At 53.1% G+C, this 21157-nt stretch overlaps 5 protein-coding genes across 5 annotated transcripts; 1 reads left to right on the top strand and 4 right to left on the bottom strand.

Annotated features, from left to right (window-relative positions):
* Positions 1-2666: 2666 nt before the first annotated feature.
* NCLIV_027210 (Cytidine and deoxycytidylate deaminase family protein, related) lies at positions 2667-5095 on the bottom strand (the record flags this gene model as incomplete). Its single annotated transcript, XM_003882915.1, has 8 exons — positions 2667-3203; positions 3387-3440; positions 3568-3654; positions 4111-4154; positions 4372-4504; positions 4563-4619; positions 4871-4941; positions 5032-5095. 8 exons carry the CDS (start codon positions 5093-5095, stop codon positions 2667-2669), a joined length of 1047 nt encoding a protein of 348 aa, XP_003882964.1.
* Positions 5096-7035: 1940 nt separating this feature from the next.
* On the bottom strand, positions 7036-11922 carry NCLIV_027190 (conserved hypothetical protein; the record flags this gene model as incomplete). The annotated part of the gene is made up of 11 exons (XM_003882914.1): positions 7036-7064; positions 7253-7416; positions 7560-7636; positions 7893-9022; positions 9400-9552; positions 9744-9867; positions 9958-10035; positions 10374-10508; positions 10782-11024; positions 11391-11497; positions 11697-11922. The coding sequence occupies 11 exons, from the start codon at positions 11920-11922 to the stop codon at positions 7036-7038; spliced, it is 2466 nt and encodes an 821-aa protein (XP_003882963.1).
* Positions 11923-14760: 2838 nt separating this feature from the next.
* On the top strand, positions 14761-15234 carry NCLIV_027180 (conserved hypothetical protein; the record flags this gene model as incomplete). Its single annotated transcript, XM_003882913.1, has 1 exon — positions 14761-15234. One exon carries the CDS (start codon positions 14761-14763, stop codon positions 15232-15234), a length of 474 nt encoding a protein of 157 aa, XP_003882962.1.
* Positions 15235-16859: 1625 nt separating this feature from the next.
* On the bottom strand, positions 16860-17991 carry NCLIV_027170 (conserved hypothetical protein; the record flags this gene model as incomplete). Its single annotated transcript, XM_003882912.1, has 6 exons — positions 16860-17227; positions 17287-17325; positions 17441-17482; positions 17544-17630; positions 17680-17695; positions 17758-17991. The coding sequence occupies 6 exons, from the start codon at positions 17989-17991 to the stop codon at positions 16860-16862; spliced, it is 786 nt and encodes a 261-aa protein (XP_003882961.1).
* Positions 17992-18629: 638 nt separating this feature from the next.
* On the bottom strand, positions 18630-20112 carry NCLIV_027160 (conserved hypothetical protein; the record flags this gene model as incomplete). The annotated part of the gene is made up of 4 exons (XM_003882911.1): positions 18630-19143; positions 19272-19325; positions 19453-19597; positions 20073-20112. The coding sequence occupies 4 exons, from the start codon at positions 20110-20112 to the stop codon at positions 18630-18632; spliced, it is 753 nt and encodes a 250-aa protein (XP_003882960.1).
* Positions 20113-21157: the final 1045 nt, after the last annotated feature.

Genomic DNA, 21157 nt, shown 5'->3' with positions numbered 1-21157 from the left:
GCGGGGCGTAGAAAAAACAACGTCGACATGCCAAGTCAGGAGCGGCCACGGCGTCTTTCAAGGTGAGTAGCTGAGAAGGAGCTACCCAGAACGGAAGATGGAGACATCGTACAGTGGCGGAAGGCGTGACTCCTTTCAAAGGAAAAACGGGCCACGCTTTACCCCTGAGGGTGACTCCGGTGCCCGGATGCGAGACGAAACCCTCACCTCGCTCAGAAAGAATGCACACACGTTGTCGGTACCCGACGTGTCTTCCAACATGAAGACGCATAGGTCCATTTCGTGACGCAAGCTGCTCCACAAGTACTGCTTGGTTGCTGCTGCAGAGCAGCAGCTCTGGAGCTTTGGCCGCAAGCAGGCGTGTCCTGTTCCACTTTGGGGGGGGGGGGAATCTGCAATCAGAGAAATCGCGATTTTTTCAGTCCCTTTCCCGCTGACGATGGGATGCGTTTTCCAGCGGAAAGAATGACGGTATCGACAAACAGAAAAACGATCTCGAAAGAAAAGATGTGCAACAACAGCATGTAAGCATGTGTCTGTTCGGCCGTCCAGGACGAATCAAATACGGATTTGGCGCCGCGTTCATGCCATTCATGCTCCCTGGAGCCCAACTGAAGAGACAAGAAGAGAAGCCACAGAAAGAGAGAAGCAAGCAATTTCAGACACAGACGCCTGTAATTTCTTACCCTCTTCTCTACACACCCTCGGGGCAACACCCAAAAAGATATTGAGGCTGGGCCGGCAACGCAAAGTAGCCGCCCCGGTGTATTCAGCGAGGGCCTCACGCGTTTCGGGCCGCTACCACGTTCACAGGACGAAGACCGGGAAACAGCGAACAAAAAAAGAAGAGTTTCGAGGAGCCGCCTGATTGTGGTTGCTGCTATCGCAAGTGACATATTCAGTAACACAGAGAAGAAAATGACATTCACTGGAGAAGTAGAGGTTTAAATCAATACGTCGGTAAACGCAGTGTGTTGTGACAGCCGAATGCTCGCGCATATTCCAGATGTTCGATCTCTCGCAGCCGGTGTGGCGAATAGCGGAGGCAACGGAACCACAGGCAACAGAAGGACAAGTCTCTCGAGTTTTTCCCTATTTTGTTGTCGTGGGGGCGCGTTGTCTTCTTCATAGACGGAAAACCGTTTCCAGGGGAGGACGGTCAACCGATTTGTTCAGCCACTGAACCATGGAGGCCGCTTGAGGGGAAAGGAGGCGGCTCCCGCAAAAAGGGCTTTTGTGAACGCGATATTCAGCCACAAAGAAGGCATCCAATTATTGGACCTCACTAAATGATACTAGAGACAAATAGAACAGCCGCCAGCGCTGTGAAATGGCGGCCGGAACTCAGTCCTCATCCTCAGACACGGCGTTCACGTCAATCGGCGCAGTGAGTCGTGCTTCGTCTCTTCGCTCGTCTCACGGAAAATGTCCTAGCTTGCAACGGGTTGGTGCTGGGAGAGGACACACGGGGCGAGAGACCGCCCTAGTACCCCTCCACCAACCCCCCCCCCAGGATTGATTTTACGTGTGAGTACTCTGCAGGGGGGTGAGGCTGGGCCGCCACAAACGGCATGCGCAAAAGCACAATCTAGACACGTGCAGCCATCGAAAGGGGGATCGAAGGGGGGATGGCTACTTGCTGAAGAAAGTGGTAAGGGAGAAATAGTCGTATTTCCCGGTCTTTTTGGTAGGCGTACGGTTGGTCGGCTTCTTCGTATTTAGTGTACAGCCAAGTAGAAGTCCAGCCTGTGCAACAACAGAAATTGTGACGCTCTATGTCGACCGCTTGGGGGGAGACTCGGGCCCCGCAAGTAGACATATCCTTGTCGCAGCGGATGAAAAGTATGCTTTCCGCCTTCTTTTCCAATCACGTTTTTCTGCAAACAGCGATACCAACCCCTGATGCCTCCTGCACACCGTCACACAACCGCCGAGTCAGTCGCATTTCACTGCCATACTCCGTGCGGCCGCCATTCCAGCACCGGGACGTCCATGGGTTTTTGCCCGTTGCCTTAAAAAAACCTCGCATTTTATAAGTATCTCAGCGTCTACCGCGTACTGAAGTGTGATGGAGAGTATGCATTCCGGGGATAGTCTGCTGCAGTTCAGTTCTTTCTACGAACCGAGCTAACAGCTGGTTGGCCACCGGGGGGAAGCCACAGTGCGTCAAATGATAAACTGCTTCGGTCTGCAGCGACCAATTTTTAATAGCAGACTCTGGCTCCGATGCAGACTCTGAAGCGTCTGAATACTCTGTTGCAGTCTTCTTACGCATGTGCGGTCAGCGCGAAAGGAATTCTTCTTTGCTATATAGCGGCTTCGGTTACCGCAGCCTGTGACGCCACTTCGGGGCCTTTCCGGTCTACTGCAGATCAAGTCTTGCGGAGCAGTCGTAGACGAAGAGATGCTGTGGAGGCGGTGACACACTGAGAGGTTAATCATTCTTCTCATCCACTACAAACAGCTGGAACCCGCTCGTGGCCACAGGTAATGACAAACGGGAAATTCGCCACGTTTGTTCATCCAGTTGCCTCGCAGTTGCAGAAGATCTTTGTCACAATCTAACACCCGGTAGTCAGTTTGATTCCAGGCAGATTTCACCCCTTACTTGACATGCAAGCCGCGGGGACGTCAAACCTCCCCGGATGTCGTTCCGAGATTGTGGATTAAGTCTTGCGATGTCTTTTCTCTTCGGGAGCGTTGGGATTTCCACGCGAGTAAAACGAACGTAAGAGATCAATGGCCTCCTCCCTGAAAATCCCCGGACAGCATTCGAGGCCTGTCCAGTGTGCGGAGAGCTTTTTATGGAAGCTCAACACAGAACCACATCCTCCGAATCGATCGTTTCCGCACCCATAAAAAACTCGTTTGATACCACTACACTGGAGAGCAACGGCGCACATGACACACGGCTCACACGTCACGAATAAATCGATAGAGGACATGTCAACCGGTGCTTCACTGTCGCCGATTCTTGTGGGTGGAAACCGTGCCATGTAAGCATCCAGTGCTTCTAGCTCGCAGTGTCTTGTTGCATTTTTCGTTCGATTTGTTGCGTTTCGGCCCTTGGCCACAACCTGCCGTGTCCTGGAGTCCACGAGCACACAGCCAACGGGTACTTCACCCTCTTGTAGCGCGCTCCGTGCCTCCTCGAGAGCAGCAGACATAAAAAGCCGTTTATCGGCTTCGGTGTATATGTCCATGGCGAGTGGAAGCGGTGTTTTATGCTACGGGACCCCGTCAAAATAAACGCTCGCCGGCGGACGACCAGCTGTCCAGGTGGCCAAGACGTTATTTCGAAGAAGACCAGCAGCACGTCAGTCCAGCGAGTACAAGGAACTATAACCCGAAGAAGCATTAGGCCGCTCTCAGCCTCACTCCAGTTAGCTTTCCTTCACTTCTGCTTCGAGTCTATCAAACGCAAACTCCCGACCCGCAACCTGAAGAACGACAACCACAGGCAACGAATACAATCCTGGACGGCCGCGTACCCCGGGCTCTCATGCTGGACGAGGAGAGCAAAACGTTTATATCCGAGATGCCAAATGCACGTGGTATCAGGCATACCTTCATCACTCCGTTGTTGAGCGTCAGCGTCCAGCAAGCTGGTCTGAGACCAGACAGCCGCTTGCCTGTTTCGGCTGGCCTTGTCACCTGAGCAGGAATCGAGAACACGATCAATTTACACACATAGCTTCCCACTGAAGCGTGGTTCCGGGCAAAAAAAGCGGCCGAGGCACTCGTTCAGAGGCGATGAACCGGGTACGGTGAAGAACGGGGTCAAGGAACAAGCACGTTAAAACGCCTTTGGCTTACTTTTTCGAAAGTCCCTAGTATGTGGCCTTGGACAGAGTCCCGTACGTCGACATCTGTTAGATCGTCCAGGAGTGGCGCCGCCCGTCCTCGTTCGGAGGATAAAAAGTTAATCTCTTCTTCGGAGAGGTACACACCCAGGGAGTCTTGTAGCGCTGCTTCTGATGGCTGGTCCACATTCGCATCCTCGAAGTCGTCATCGTCTGAGCAATTAATACATGGCACCGGCGCTGCGGTCAGTGCCCCCAGCCAATATACTTGCAGTGGCTGGAAATGGCAAGGTCTCGAGCAGCTTACCTTCTTGGGATGCCGTGGAGCTATGCCGGAATGGTTGTTCAGACCTGAGAGTACAAAGGTTGCCGCAGTCAGATAGTGCAAATGAAACAACCGAGTGCAGACTTGTGCATGCCTCATCCAAAGAACTCTCAGAATGCTGCTGAAATGTTGTATTCTAGCTTCCGTGGAAGTCAAGAGATGTTCATACGAAAGCCACTGGGCGGTAGAGTGTCAGACTCGATCCTGCGATAACAGCGGCTGGTAATGCTCTTGCTGTCTTACCGCTGGACGCTTGTAGTCCGCCGGCGTTGCTGGCGAGTTTCCCCCTGCAACACTCATGGATAGTCAACACCTTATTCATCCAAATCGTCGTCGAGAAATAGTTGGTGGCACGAGATCGCAGCGTCCTAGTGAGCTAGACATCCGCGAAGTTAACAACCCACGCAGAAGACTTTTTAAAGCCGGTAACGTACTCGGGCTGGTAAAGGAGATGGATTTTCCAATCGGGACTTGATGCCTTCCTTCCATGCCTGCAACACAACGGAGACATGACGACGTCCGCTCGCAGTGCGCAGCCCCGTGCTTCGAATCTCAAGAATCCCAATTGAGCCACGAGGCAACGACGACGTCGGAAGTCCCGATCCACGGCCCGCCAAGAACAGACAAAAAACCCTTCACAATACTGGAGGTTTGGGAAAGCCAGGTCACAGCAACTGTTGGATCAAACGTGGTGAGTTTTCATGCTGCGACACTTATCCAAATGTTTCTTCGTGTGTCTCACCGCGACAAAAGCCGCAGCGGTTTCCTCGTCGATGACAGAGAAACTTCCTGCTTCCAACTCTTTGTGCACACCTGCGGGTAATCAACATTCACAGCAAGGACGTTATTCATCAGAAGGAGCCAACAAGCATAGGCGATACTTTCTTTGGGGAAGCCACTTACAGTCCACAATGCCGAAATAGACGGCCTCAACCGGAGAGGCTGGAATAGTTCGATTTAAGCTCATGCTGCGAGTAATGGCCCGCTCGTTCCCTGGAATTCACATCCTCGAAAAAGAGCATCAAGCAGCGGTGTCCCTTGTTTAATGTGAAAGCGTTTATCGAGAAAAGTGGCCCTTTGAGCAGTGTTCTTTTTTTTCTGCAAGTGCCCAGTTGCGTTTGAGGGCGGAACCGCATGCACGCATGCATGTGGTGACAATGAAAAGTAACGCCGTTTTACATCATCCGTCCACGTACACCGGTGGCGTACTGTACAGTGTTGTGAGGAAACGTGTCACACGTGACTTGGACCACAAAAGCATAGACGCTGTTTTCGGAACCATATGCAGGCAAAATCTGAAGTCCCCCATGAAAATAGAAAGCCTGATGCGGTCCATCGGACGCCCAGGTAGACACCGCCTGCTTTCAACCCACCGGGTACCCCTCGCTTGTCTGTATAAACCGGACTGGAGTACCCGCCGCTTTACCAGACAAGGCTGCCTTCAAGGCAAAGGCCCTGAAAGAATCTGCTAGCCGGTGGAGGTTTCTCCTAGCTATCAGGTAGACGACAATTATAGTCAGGCACATAACTGTGTATCTACAGCTGAATTTCTAATCGTGCTGGTGGCTTAAGCGTTTTTTCTAATCGTGCTGGTGGCTTAAGCGTTTTTTCTAATCGTACTGGTGGCTTAAGTGTTATTTCTAATCGTACTGGTGGCTTAAGTGTTCGCACTGATTACAAGCGTCTTCAGAAAATACACTTTTCAGTCCGAAACGCCGCACTGAGTTTACACCATGGCAGACGTCGACACTCTCACTGACACCAGAGGCGCGCCCCAGCGGCTGCAACAGGAAACCTTCCAGAGTCCGTCAGATGTCCTCCTCTGTGTTATAGCATGACTTGGAATTGGTTGAAATTCCAGGAGCGGTACGTGACGCTCCCGTGCTCGGCGCGTCTAAAAAAACGTCCCAGAACTTGCCATCGACCGTGGTATCACGTCACCGATTGCAGGCACTCGGTGTGACGGTAGTCTCATCCGTAATAGGTGGCATCTGCTTAATTGTCTTCCTGGTCGACTTAAATTCACAGTGCGATGTTCCGCTCAGTAAGGTCGCAGACAGTAAACACCGAGTTCCATGCCTGCCCCGATATCATTGTGTAGACTGGTGGCTCCTCGGATGTGCATTGCTCGTAAGCGGTCCCAAATACAACCTCAACCGTCTATTCGCACACATACACGCATGGTGCAGAGCTTTCCGGCTACCTACATTACCGGCTTGATTAAGGAGCTATATGGATTCGAAGCTACGGTCAGTCAACATTGAAACTACACCAGAGAGGCGCGCGAGCAGACATTATGTGTACAGATCTGGTCTGAAATAGTCTTGCTGGTAATCGGTTTCCTCTGGATGGGCATTGGCACAATTGGGGTACGACAAGATACTGGGCCGCTAGACCTCGACAAAAACCCCACACCATGTTCAGATAAACATGTCAACGACGTGCGAGTACACCGCTCCTGTGCTATGGTGGACCGTATTTCTTTCGGTAAGAATATTTGAATTCGCCGTACGTCACTGTTTGCTGAAAAAAACCATAAACCGTGCAGGTGACCGTGTTCTGGTCTGTGGCTGTGGGAGCCACCTTTTTCCTGCTTGCCATCGTGCTGATTCCCATGGCTTTTACTGGAGGGAAATCACCTGGTTACGTTTAGATGGTGCGTTCCCGCAGTGCTCGTGTGAGGGGTACTACTGTTCAAAACGCGGGTGATTGCTTGCCCGTGCAGACATAGGTGGCCGGAAAACCTCAGTCGCTAAACACATTCACTCTGGCAAACGACAGCACCCTGTGTCCGTTAAACGTTTTTCCACAACAATGTCTCTCCGGTTGGCGACGATGTTGTTTTTGGGATAAATCGGAAAGGGACGAGGCACCACTAAGAAATGAAGCTCAGGTTTTGGTGCACCTCTAGCGAAGCGGCAGGTCGACCAGCTTTCCTGAGAACAGGGTAGAACAGGGTAGATGCGCAAATCCACAGGTACTCATGCATAGGCGTCAGCGGTCGAACCATATTTCGAAACAACAGCTCGCATGCCTACCCCTGCAGCAACAGTCCTCCCACCTTGAAATTCGTTTGATTCTACTTGATATTACTCATTACCGGTTTCGCAATCGGATGTCTTACCATCGACAGAGATGCAGCGCCGGGGTGAGAAGATAAGAAGAGCACGCCTGTCGAATAACACTGTTCCTCTACACTTTCGGATCGCGACTGCAGCCGCCTCGAATGATGGAAACCTTAACAGAAATAATCCGTCATTCTGGGCGTTGAGGCGGTCGGTTAGGAACCTGCATGTAAGGTTGCAGTTCCACAGAAACACTCGTAACGCGATCTGCGAAACAGGAACCGCGCGACTCCGGCACCTCCCGAACAAAAAATGACAGTTTTTCATATGCTGAGCGTAAACTTCACTCAATGCCGCTTGCCTTACTTTTGTAGAACGACGTTTGCCATATCTTGATCGTGCCGGAGGACGGGGAAGACGTCGCTGACATCCGCCGAGTGTCCCTAAGAAGAACAGTGACTCGAAAAAAAAAGTTGGGCGGCACCGGCGAGATGGCAACAACGCTATTCGTGAGACGACCCCGCTGCTAAGAAGGGACTCAGCTGCCTACTATCCCAGAACAACCCACCACTCCGTGGGAGTTTTGCACATGTATTCTGTATTCCGCGTGGCGCGTGGCACTAACAAACAACGCGCTTTCCGGGGAGAACGCCGCAAGAATGGAATCCCACGCATGGTTCTGACAGCGACACAACTTACCTCAACGCTGTCGGGCCGTTCTTCGGGAAAGAAGGTCTCCTCGTTTAAATCACCCGTCTGGCTCAAGGTGACCGCAAAGAGGGCTTCAAGCTGGCCGTGTTCCGGAATATGTGGCACGAGCTGTCCGCCGTCCTGTATCCACGTCCCACTTGCGGCTGGCCGCACGGAATTTTGCTGCTGAGAGGGAGGCTGTTCGACTGCGAGCAACAAAGACGGATCAATTGCCGCCTGGCTTCCTGGCGCTGAAGCGCAGCCGTCAGATTGTTGTTGGCCTCCATTGTCAGATACAGTTCCAGAGGCAGCCACGTGGCAGCCGCGAGAAGGACAGACTGTCAAAAGCTGTGGTAGCTGGTCCGTACGCAAGTTCTCGCTGCTGCACTGCATCGACCCCGGTAACGGGCGTGGTGGCCCTCCCGTACCCAATGAGCTGGTCAATACGCCTCTGGACTGATCATCTTCGGTTGTCAGAACTGGAGCGACGCCTTCACCGTCAGCGACTAGCTGAACTGTCCTGGCTGCAGCGGGTGCTGCGCGACGCATGCCTGTGGCCTCCATCATCGGTACTTCTGGCTGCACTCCAACTTGCGCCGCAATAAACCCGTCGGGTTGCTCATCCCCGACAAACCCCAGCATTGGCCTCTCGGCGCGTAAGTGCCGATCGGAGAAATGCAGTGTCTGCGCCCCGGGAAACAAGCTGGGACTGCCGGCGAGAATGAAATTCTCTGATTCGTTGCCGGACAGGTGAATGCGGTTTTTAGCGCTTTCTGAGCACGGGTCTGAACGTGACTCATTCGTAACCACCGGACTCGGGCTCAGACAGTCCTGAGCACTCATGCGTTCCTGACTCGACGAATTTAGCAGCACGAGCGGCGGCGACGGCGACCTGTCCCCAACATGGACAGGGATGCATTCGCCAGCAGATGCACCCTGATTTAAGGCTGGCATCGGCGCCGTGCCAGCGACGTCGGGGCAAACAAAGTAAGGACTCGGGCGATCTGAGCGGGCCTCGACCACCAGATCTTTGTAGCCATAGATGTGGGGATTCGTCATCTCGATCCTACATATGCTAGCTGGGACCGACGACGCTGATCGGTCACAGGCGAGAGCATATGCGAGGATGCGTGCAATTTCTGGGGGAAATGGAGAAAACGCACGTTGGAAAAAAAGATGTGAAAACCTTAAAGAGCAGGCTTGCAGTGGGCGAGCTCTCTCAGAATAGGGAGAGCTCGTTGGACAGGTCCATGGTCTCGTCACACGAACGACTCACAACAGGGGGGGGGGGGGCGGCAGAGCATGCAATTCGAACCCACCAGTCACCGTCTGCTGTATTCTGTGGAGCTGACCGTTTGCCTGCTTCTGATTGGGACGGCTTTACACAGATGAAAAGTGGGCACACAGCCCATCACGAACGCCCTTCACGCATGCGAGGCAATCAGTTGTCAGTGTAGTGAGGGGTGACAGTCGCAACTGAAAACCGCGGGGAACCAGGCCCCCGATAGGGACTCACCATCGGCAGCCAATCCGAAGGGCAGATTGCTTGCCACAAGTGTCTTTTTGTCAGCAGCATCTTCTACGTAGAGAAGTCGATCAATGCAAGGGACGCCAAAGATGCGAAGATACGTGCTGCACGCTCGCTGCTTTGCCTCGACTGTGTCGAACTCTGCAGCAACGAAACGGTCACGGGCGTACAGCCATTCCAGAGTTTTCGAAACGCCACACGGTATCTACGAGAGCGCTGAACTGGTCTTCCGCCCTACATGCAAATTTGTCTCTCTAGGGCACTCCATCGGTGCCAGCATCAGGGACAGCCTTGCAAAGGACCCTGAGCAGGTACCTGGCACCACCGCGTACCTGCTATGGCAAAGATCGGTGAAAAGCGGCCGCGAAGCTTTTCAGAGGACGCCTTTGCGCCGCGCTTCTGGAGCGACAGCTGCACACCAATACCAGACAATTGCATCGTATACAGCAGCCACTCCTGGACATCCGCAGGAGAGAAGCATGCCAGCGGAAAGCCACGCCTGAGTTTCCGAATTCCAGTGACAGAGCAGGGACGTCGCTTGATTACCTCATCTCGCTCATCCACCGTCCGCAGTCGGTCGTCAAAAATCTCGAGATTGACGATTTTGCCGCACCCTATGAAAGCCTGGTGGCGCACGTTCAAGAAACGAACAGAGGGCGCCAGGAAATCTGTGTTGAATCGTGTAACTGGTAAACTCAGCGTCTTTCGAAATAGTCATTGTTTCCTTATCGGAGGCGTTTCGGCGCGCCGAAAGCCATGAAGAGCGAAACCAACACTGAAACAGAACATAAGGATACACTTCGAGAGCCAGCTATATACCGTGGCCTCCCGCGTGTCCGTGTGTGCAAATCACAGCTATCTACGGTTTCTTCCCAGTCAGAGGGGAGCACAATCAAACGGCGAGACACGGTGCGTCGTCCCTCCGAAATCGCATAGAGCGTCTGTGCGTTCGACAATCTCACCTCCTTGATAGCCTTTCGTATCTTCTTCCGGGGCCCGTGAGGGATATTCGAAATGAACACGAGGCGCTCAGTTGTGCTGCCTGGGGCCGGTATCGACGGATCCTCGATATGCACCACAAACTCCCCTACTCGTTTCTGAGATGCGACACACGACACAAGTCAGTCGGTGGCGTGGGCGGTGGCGGTCGAAGGCCGCCTTGCTAATGCGAAGCTTGTTGCCACACCACTGCGGGAAGCAGCGCTTCCGCCCGACCTGCTGATAATTCCAAGACGCGCGTACATTGAACCGTTGCATCAGCGGTCACATGGACCCCACCGCGTTCAAAGCAGTCCCGACTAGACGAAGGAACTGCACAGGTACTCGAAGAAACATGTCAACGGCCTCGAATTGGAATGGCGACCACTTACGTCCTGCATGCGCGTTGGTGACGGCGGCCTGCGGGCGACTTGACGAACGAGACCATCCGCCGTCGCAGCCACGCCGATATCTCCCACATCGCATAAGGCCTCGTATGCGTCGGCCTTTTGACGAACGCTGTCGGCGTGCTTGGATTTCTGCGCCTCGTGATAGGAAGCTCTCGTTAAGAACCGCGCGGCGGACGTGTAGTCAGAGAGCCGAGACTGAGGGACGTTCTCGTGGAAATCGTCAGCCTGGAGAAGAGACACAGGCGCCAACAAATATGACACAGCATATTCCTTCCTGAACCATGAGAACTGCAGTACTGCACAAGCGAAGCGACGGCGCGTCCGAAAAGGTCTAGGGGTTGTCGCGACAGTTCATAGATTGCTCCAGCGCAGCCTTCCCCCGGGGTGACGATCCGGCGTGTGTGGCCGCGGGCGTAATGTGCGGCAAGCGAGAGAAGTCTACGCGTATCACCCAAGGCAACGACTCAGGAATACTAAACGGGGCAGTGACGTTGATAACGAGCAGCGTCCGGACAGCCCGTCTTACATCTAACGCACGTGTCCGCGACGCTCACGCGTGAGCGCCAGTGTTTTGTTTTTGTGTTTGCTTACGGGGTAATGCCGCGAACGTGCCAGCTTCGCCAGACGGTGGAACTGGTCAGGGTTGATGGCGTCTATACAGCGATTCAAGTGACCGACTATTAGGTCTTGATGTTCCCCTGCATTCACAATGCACATCGCGTCGCAACACCCAGGAAGCCCCGATGCTGCAGGCGGCAACGACCCGATCAAACAGCTTCAACTCGCCAGACCCCGCGAGGCAAGAGAACGCACTCCACAGGCCTCGATCGCATCACGTGAACGAAAGGTGCCGGGACGGAAAACATCAGCAAGGCAACCTGGCGGCGTGCTATCTACCTGGAATAAGTTTTTTGATGGCCCGGATGGCCGCGTCCCTGCTGGAGGGTTTCTGCCGTTTCAGGTTTTTGTACTCGACGAGCCGGATGGCAACGCGGCACAACTGCGCTTCATCTAGAACTTCAGCACACGCGCGGACGAACTGCGAGACGCTGTAACCGCATGCGCGACTTTCAAATTCCTGCGCGCTTGCGTGGTCGTGGGCAACGGTCAGGCTTGGCGCCATGGACGAAAAAGCCCGGTTCCGTCGGGTACACCCCACGGACCCCTGCGAAGGCACTTGCAGGCGGAGCGCTGGCGTTGGATGACCCGTCACACTGGAGGACGGGAGCCGGCAAAGTATCTCGACGAGTGAAGAGCTCGGCACAGGACTGGAGACAGGGTGACACGTTCTTCTCAGCGAGAGGTTCGCTCTCAGGGGAGACCAAAAACTCTCTGGAGATCCCCTGTGCGAGGGCTGGGCAGCAGAGGCGGCCGACGGGTTTCCACTTCGGCCGCCAGTCACCTGGTGCAGCCGGCCCGCTCGAGAAAACGGACGATCTATCGCTGCTGGCCGTATCCGCCCCGGTTCCTGGATTTCCAGAGGCGTCTTTCTGTTCGTGCAGATGCCAGGAACGGGCATTGATTGACACATGGCGCTGCGCCCTTGACTCGTGGGCTCCGGGCGCCGCTGTGGCCGTCTCGACACCTGCCTGGACCGAGCAGAGACATCGCGACGAATAAAACGCGCAATCCCCCGGACCCCAGGCAAAAGGAGATGCTCGCATTCGCCAGCAGCTGGAATCATTCTGCGGAGGCTAAGACGGATGGTAGGGGTGTTCGGTTCTAAGCACCACAGGCTCGTCTGACAGGAACCTAACAGGAGGCGGCGTTGCAGATGACCAGACGAAGCGGCCTCTAATTAAGAAAGAGGCCTGAGTGTGCTCACGCGGCCTGCATCGCCTTGGGGGGAGGCGCGGGAGCGGAACCAAGCGACGCAGGACTCCAGAATGCCAACAACAAAATGGACTAAAAAGCGCTAGAGAGGCGTTTCGCGCAAGCAAGGGGTGTGGAGAAGAGACATACTCGGTGAGGGGCGCCGCCTAGTAAAGATGAATTCTCTAGGGATAAGGGATAAGTCGATGACCGGAATGATTGAGCACGGCAGTGCCCCGTCAAGAAAAAATTCACAACATATTGGCAATTCCCTCCGCACACATAGACTGAGGGAACACGAGTCGAAAATGAGCGAAACAGCCAATTTTTCCGCATGCAAACCGCTGAAAGGGATGGCATGTTCGTCGACTGCACAGGCCCCCTCTACCGGCCCTTACTAGACACCCCGTGAGGTGTCTTCTCCGGAAACCAGCTGACGTTGCTAGAGTGGAGAGCAGGTTTGCAGCGAGAAGCACATTGATGGACTGACTGATTCCCCAGGACGAGCATTTTTACGCGCCGGGGTCCGCTTGCGCGACGAAAGGCAGCCGATGGGTTCGATTCACAGAACGCGATCCCCTATGATGCTCACATCTTTGCTCCGGCAGAAACTAGGCGGCACTGGTGGTAAACGAAGACGGACTGGAGAGTCTTCTTTAAGTGTAGGTCAGGGAATCGTACTCTGCAATGACACGGTGACTCCAGGCCCCGCAAATCATGTGCAGCATGCACGGGATTTGAGTCTCTGTTCGCTGCAGGGTGCGGCACTTTGAATGACAAATGGTGTTCACTCCGGCCCTCTCTCTCTCGTGTTACGTCGAGGGTACGTGAAGACTACTTCACAGAAAAGAAAGATTCCTCGCCGGAGAGCGCGCCTCCACATACACACCCGTAGGTTCCTTGTCTAGGATTCTCGTCTGGAGATCCAGAGCTCTTGCATGCACGCGCGTGGAGACAAAACGATCAACTGTTTCCACACATGGCTTAGAAAAAGCATTGCATGCAACAACGAGGCGCCATTATCTGGAGCTCCCTGTGCCTCAAGGAACACTTTCAGTACCCCTCTTTCTGACAAGTTGCCTCAGAGTTGTTAGTGCTGGGTGCAGGCCACTATGGCGGCTACTCTTGCCTTCCATTCTTTCGAAAAAAACAATTAGCATTCCTCGCAACTGAGTCAGCAGTGCACGGCTCCCCGACCTCGGGCCACCCCGGAATATTCTTTGGCATTCCGGCGTTGTCCCCCCGCTTCGCATCAAGCTCTTTTCCTCTTGTGCACATCTCTGACTGCCTGCTTTTCATGCCGCTGGACATCGAGGAGGTGTACATACACATATGTGTATGTGTGCAGATGTGGATATCTCTGAGACCAGTTTTTCCATAAATCGGCCTTCCTCTTCGCCAAACACCGGCCATCAACACACTGAGGTAGGGGTACTTGCAACACACTTTTCAACACTTCTAGAATCGAGGCCTGCAAGAAGGGGGCTGTTCTCGTGCTCGCCTGTTATGAATCGTTGGACGACTTCCATTGGCAGCAAACGTGAAAAAACAAGTTCCTGAGAATAAATGATATTCTATGTTCTGACAGGTTGCTCGCTGGTGTGTAATTCAGATATCATGGCGGAGGAACGTCAACCGGTTTCTAGTAGGACTCAAGGACGCCTGACGCGGCGGGAGTGCGCAGAACTCAGCTCTAGAATGCAAACTTGGATCCGCGCGACTAGATATGAACCCACTTCATATGAGATAAATGAGTTCGCTAGCTGCTGGCTGAAGACGGTCGGAAGTGGTGGCCTGCTGGGCCTTTTAGCCAGCGTGGCTGCTCGGCGAACAAAACACTTGGTGAGGAACGGTGGCGAGCGCTCGATGCATGCGTTCTAGAATCAGTTGAAGGTTCTGCCAATTCGTATGGTCTCCTCGTTGTCCTCACGTGATCACTAGCGACATGATGTTCGTCACGTGAATGCGTACACACGGAAGGCTTGTACATCTTACTGGCCGGGCGGATTACACCAGGAATCTACCACATTCGTTCCTCCCTGCACTGACGTCCGTGCAGGGAACTCAGCTGATGGCTTTCTTCATTGGATCGACCGTCGGTTCAACGCTTATTTTTCCGGCCTATCAGCTACGGCAGTGGGAAAACATAATGGATAGATCAAGTTCGGAGCTTGGTCGTGCAGCGGAGGCCGTCCTCTCCGAGTTGCGAGGCAGCGGTGACTACCAGTCAATCGCTCCTCCACCTCATCGAATCGCTTTACCCGGCCAGCCCCCCGTTGCTCCCGCCACGGGCAGATATCCAGCGACAGCTGGGGCACCAATATTGGCTCATCGACCGGAGGAAGCGAAGGGAACGACCGTTTCCTTCGAAGGCTCTTCAGAGTCGTCCTCAAGTTCGCAGCGTCATTCGGCTTCATTGACAGAAAGTGGTACTACAAGAAGCGTACCCATACACGGTTATGAAGGAACGTCGGAAAGCGCACCCGGGCCACAGCCCTCTTCTAAGGAGGCCATCTATGAGGAACCACATGATGCGCAGAACGGCTGGCGCATCCCAGAAGAACGTGATGCCTGGCAACCCGTTAACTTCGAGCTGAAAAAAACCGACGCCGAAGACCCGTAAGTTTCGTGTTTCAAGTGGCAGTGGATGGCGCTTCGGACTGATGCGTTCTGTCAAGTGGGCGTCATGTTTGCCTCGTTGTGCGACTCCTCAATACGTCTGGCTGTCATGCAGGGAACGGATAAGGCCAGAGGTGCTGCAAGTTCCAGGTGAGTATAGAAGCACAGATGGTACCCACCACTTGAGTAGGCTTTGTACACTCCAGTACAGGATTCAGGTCCAGACTCTCCCCTGGTTGAGCGTGTGTATTCTGGTTTTCAGCTGGTCCTCGGTACCGAACGTGGGACGAACTCCGTGGTGAAGCAATGAGAGGTCGGAGGCATTCCAACACGTGGGACGAACTTCGAGCTAAATTGCGGAAACCATCTGGTTCTCCCCCCGCAGCTCCGCGTTCCGCCGAGCATTGAAGTTACGTCAACGAATAGAAATCACGCCGTCGGATGGGCACAGGATCAAAAGCCTGCGTGGACGCCAGTACGGCATTCGGTAGACGTTCAGGGCATGCTGGTGTGAGCATACTACCAGCTCAAGCATGACACCTTTCAAGTGGATGAAGGCATTCCAGGCCGCACAAAAGGACCCGATAGAAGGTGCGCCTGGTCCATGTTGTGGATCGATAGACTCTTTACAAAGAACTGATATTTGCTGTTACCCGGTGCCCGCCTTAGGCTAGCGAGCCACAAAACTCGCGCACTGGGTTTTGTTTGGTACACATTTGGCAATTCATCTGCTGGGCAACGGTAGCTACTCTAATACAACAATATGTCGCTCATGACTGCTAGCAGGCTTCCGGAGACCCACCAGCATGATCGGCGGGCACTGCGTGGTACGTCCTCAGTGTGGATGTTGAAGGAGGCTGACGTTTTTCCAGTCTCCCCTAGTAAACAGGTGTAGCCGCTTGTTGAAACCAATTTATTCGTCTCTCAGCGGCTTTTGTGCGTTTTGTCTTCGGTGCATCGTTTGCCTGAATATGACTTTAGTTCCAATATCAGGGTTAATATTGGTAGGTGATCGAAGGATACACGGGACCTGGCTATAAGTGCGAGTAGCACGGGCAGACGCTGTGACTGGAGGCAACGATTGACAACAGCCTTTGTTATGTGTTTTAAGATTCAGCAAGGATTTATCAGTGTTACAATGGTGATACACCACATGCTTAGAACTGTATGAAAAGCGAGTGGATGCGATGCCAAAAAAACTGGAACTGCCGGTAGGTTGCACCGAGGAATGGCAAGCATGGAGTAGTACCGGAATAGGATCGGTGAGGTAGCACGCTTCCCGAAGAGAGCGCGTCCGCCTTCCACACTGCGCAGTACCTGTCAAGAACTTAGTGAAGACAAAGTAACTTGTGTCGCCGGTACTGTAGCCAAGTCAGACAGCACCACTTACGTGTTCTCAAGCCGTCGGGGGACTGTTTTAGGTACGTTCGGATCACGTCGGTCCATGCAGAAATACGAGCGCATCTACGGTTGTTTGAAAGACTATTGGATAACGAGCCAGTACTGGTTCTAATCGTTGACAGGTAGTGCTAACAGTCCTGAGCGTTTAAGAACGAAATCTGAGGTGTCGAATTGATTAGAATGTTTCGCCAGATAGAAAAAAAAACTATCGCGTCTACGACTGTGTATTTACATTGCATAACGGTGTACACGACCTCCCAATTGGTACTCCCGTGTCATGTCACTTAAGGATACCGACAGATAGGAGGCACGACAGTTGACATCTAACATGAAATCTGAAGGGACGGGAACAAGTGAAAGGGACAGTTGACAGCTAACATGAAGTCTGAAGGGACGGGAACAGGTGAAAGGGATTTTCAGACTGGAGTTGCCGTAAAACAACAAGCTGTGCTGGTATCCGAACGATAGTACTGTCCTTTGCTTCATGCTGATTCTGATGGCTGCCCGTTTCGGTGAGAGCGCAGGAGTAACAGTTGAAGTAGAAATAGCCCTCTTGCACCCACAACCAGATGTAGTCAAGCAGTAGCCCCGCCATCCTGGAGCGTCACGAGAATGAAATCTCTCCCGCCTAATAATCTCCAAATTAACAACTCACCACATCTGATGCTAGAGTGGCAAGTAATCCTTCTAACTCCTGCAGCGCCTTCGCCGTGGAAGCGCTATTGGACTCCAAACCATCCTCGGTATGGTCAACTTGTTGCTGTGCCGGGACTTATGAAAACACCGGCCTGCTGCTTTACATGTCAAACGTACCATTCTAGGGCTCGGTGGTTGTGATGCACTTGTAGCTCCTATTGAAAAATAGCTCGCCGAGCGATGTCGTGCGGTCGAAAACTGGTTTTCTGGGCGCACCTTCGGAAGGAATCCAAATCGGGGCGCCGTGCGCTGACCACGTTGACTTCGCCCGCTGCCGCAGGCGTGCTCGCTCCGCCAGCTCCTCTGGGGACCAAATGTGTGTGTACGGGGATGCTAAGCGAAGACATATTACCTTCGAGTTGAGCCACCTGAATGTAGCGCGATCGGTTCCTTGAGCTATGTAGACAAACAGAACGGGTAAAGACCACACCTGTTTCTTGACTTCGTGCCGCAAATCAAGCAGTAGGCTACTGAGGTCGCTCTTCGATAACCGTAATTTCCTTGCGGGCTGCAGCTTCAATGCAATGTTTGCCTTAGACGGCCCGAAAACACCCGGTAGTTGGCCCATATGCTGTGCACCTGACTGTTCTAGGGCGCCGCATAGAGTGAGACAGTGGAAAAGTATCAGAAAGATTCCGAATAAAGCACTGGTCGGAGCGCCCATTTTTGTGTCGTGTAAGATCGAATAACGAGAATCCACGAAACGGGGCACCGGAACATGGTAAGATCACTCGATCGGAAAATCCTCTTCAACTCCGGAGTCCTGCGGATGCGGTGTCCGTACAGTGTAGACATGTGGTGACGATAAAGACGTGAATGAGGTATAACCACAAATACACCAGATACGACTTCCTCATCCGTCGTGCAAACTAAAGTATTACTTTGCCTGTCTAAAATTGGATACTTCTGCACGTTGCTCATCACTTGATACAGCTACTGTGGCGCGGACGCAGCGACAGAGACCGACGGCGATCGAGCTGCTGGGAAGCCGTGCACTAAGGCAGTTATTGGTTGTCGAAGCTCCAGAGGGACAATCCGTACCAGAAACGTTTTACCTTATTACTCGGCATTGATGGTCGCTGGCCGAGAACAACCAATCCCAACACGCTTATAGCTTAGGAAGAAACGAAATGCACATAGTGGAAGTGACGTGAGGTCGATCATCCTTCGCTCCGCTGAATGGTGCGGCGCCAGTCACGACGACAGAACTCCATCCCCTCTGCTACCTTTTTTTTTCTACAGAAAAAACCAAGGGAACCTTCACCGGTTGCACGGAACTTTTAGTGGGTCTCAGGTGACAGTTCAGGCCTGCTCGTTATCGATAGCCCGAGTCTCTTCGACCGCCGGAGCCTCTTCTTGTGCTGCCTTTGCCATCTCTGCCTCTGCAGCCCGTGCTTCAAGTTGCACGGTAGAAGCCCATTTCAACTCAGGATGCTCCTCCTCTTTCTGTTCTTGTGCTTGCCCCCGATAGAACAGCTTTGTGTAAAGACCTTCCTTGCGGTACTGGTCGCCCATGTGAGCATGAGGGTCCATGGCTTGACGGACGAACTCATCTCGTCGTCTGGCCTCGAGTTCTGTCCTTTTTTCTGCAAGCTGTCGCAGCCTTTTGGACTGAGCAGTTTCTGCTCGCAAGCGATCTGATGGGAGATGTGTGCCATCAGGCAAGTTTACTTGGGAATGCATCATAACAAGATTCATGTCGCCGATGTGAGCAACATAGGGAGCATGCCAGTAGTAAAAGTCGACACCTGCTCCTTCTGGAAGACACTCATGGTGCGTGTCCGACCGGACAGTACATTGGTAATAATCTTGATGCCTGAACACAGAGGACAGGGCACCAGGCCTCGACATCGTACCGCCCGGGGAATGCATCACTATGCAGCCGACTCAGCTACCTAATGCAAACAATTCGTCCAACTAAACATACTGAGAGCGCGCACTTACCACTGCCAGGCTTCTTCAGTCATCATCCGCGTGCCATCAGGGGCAACACCAGTCCTGAGTACAGTGGATCAGGTACGACACACGTACAGAACCTCATGTGTGTCGTTCGAGAGTTCGTTGCCCAGGACTACTGCTCCGCATTGACTAGTTGATCATGCTGCCCATTTGCGTTTCCACGTACTTGAGCCAAGTTCGCATCTCCTCGATGACTTCTGGTGGCGATTTCACGGTCTTCTTGATAACGTGAGTGCCAGCATATTGGAGGCTCGGAGCTTCCATATCAGCCGTTTTGAGAGTTTCTAGAGAATGCTCCTTTTCCAGAGTACCTGCTCGAACACACACCACACAGTTTATGTTTCATAACACCAATGGAATCTCAAATGCAGAAAGAAGCAGATATAAGAGTGAACTTCGGTTCATCGACCACATGAAGCGTCTCCAGTGAAGCTTGCGGGAGCCTGGCTCTAGAAGGAGTGCAACCCCGAATAACACAACGGGAACGGCACGTTTACGAATAACATGAAACCCTCACGAGCAATACTTTGGCTCTGCCGGCTGTATATGCACAAACCCCCCACCAAACGCTCCACACAATTTCGTTCGGTACTAGGCTCCTGCATTCGCTGTGTATCCCAATTGGGGAACAGTCCTCCGGTTTCCGCCGCTAATGACTCAGCTGTAACCAGCCACTCGCCAAGCCACTCGTCAGCACACGTCGAACACAATGAACGGCTAATATTGCCAACGACGGAGGCGAAACTTCTCAGTAAATGGTTTTGCTTCACTTAGTCGGGCACTTACTCTCCTCGGCCGTCCGGGCCCATTCGGTTTGTTCGGCCATCGTTGCAAGAAATGTGGGTCGCGATGCAACTGTGTCAACTGAGGTCGAAGCGCGGACAAACAAAAAACCACCGCCGGGATTTACACCTGGATGTTAAGGCCGGATCATGAACTTCTTTACGCCGAAGGGAAGTAAAAAACTTGAAAGGGGAATTTCTACACAAAGATGAGACTCTCTTCTGTCGCCTTAAACACACACAAAAACGGTACGTTCTTGCTTGACCTCGGTGGTATCTCTTGCCGGGCCGTCGATGATCCTCTGGCTCAAAGAGTTCCTAGCCATTGCCCGAGCTGCTCGGGTTCCTACCAAGGTGGTATGAGGTCGCCTTAAATAAGGGACAGCGCGGCACAACCTGCTTGGTCTGTCGTCTCCCAAGCGTGTGTGTGTGTGTGTTGGGTTTCCCCGACGAATACGGTGACCGGCCTTTTTTCTGGGGGCATCCATCATGGCTTATTGGGTTCCCCTTGCACAATCTGGACACTGTCTGCCAATTTTGATGCTTGAAGTCTCGTTTTCTTTGTTTCGTACAAGTGGCGACGCCGCAGCGCGCGTTTCGCGGATTCTCGACTGTTGGACAGCGCGACGTTCTCTGCGGCCTGTGTGGCCCATCACCCCAGTCCCCATGCGCATGCTCACATGCGCAAACCAATACATGCGCGTCTTCTGAACTGCGGTCCAGATTTTGGCGGGTGCAAAAACGTTTTTTTTTCCCGGGCACGTAAACTTTTCCTCTTGTCTAGACACACGGATGTTTAACGCGCCCAAGCTGCCCCATATGTTGCATCTGTGGCGCACAAAGGAGGCGCATTGACCACAATGCGGAAGTAGAGCAGGCAAACGACATCGATCTGCCGAAATGTGTAAGCGTCCTCTTACATTCGTAGAGCAAAGCGTGTCTTCTTTCGCTAAACCATCCCCGAACAGAAAAGGCGCGTCGGGGCACTAGGACAAACTCATTCACACGCTCTGCCTCGTCCGACTTGATTTTCTCCACCTTTTTTCTGCTCTGAAACCATCTACCAACATCCGGCAAAACTCAGCTCCT

Source organism: Neospora caninum, chromosome VIIb (genome assembly GCF_000208865.1).
Source record: "Neospora caninum Liverpool complete genome, chromosome VIIb".
NCBI classification, from domain to species: Eukaryota; Apicomplexa; class Conoidasida; order Eucoccidiorida; family Sarcocystidae; genus Neospora; species Neospora caninum.
This window is presented reverse-complemented; position numbering and strand designations above follow the sequence as displayed.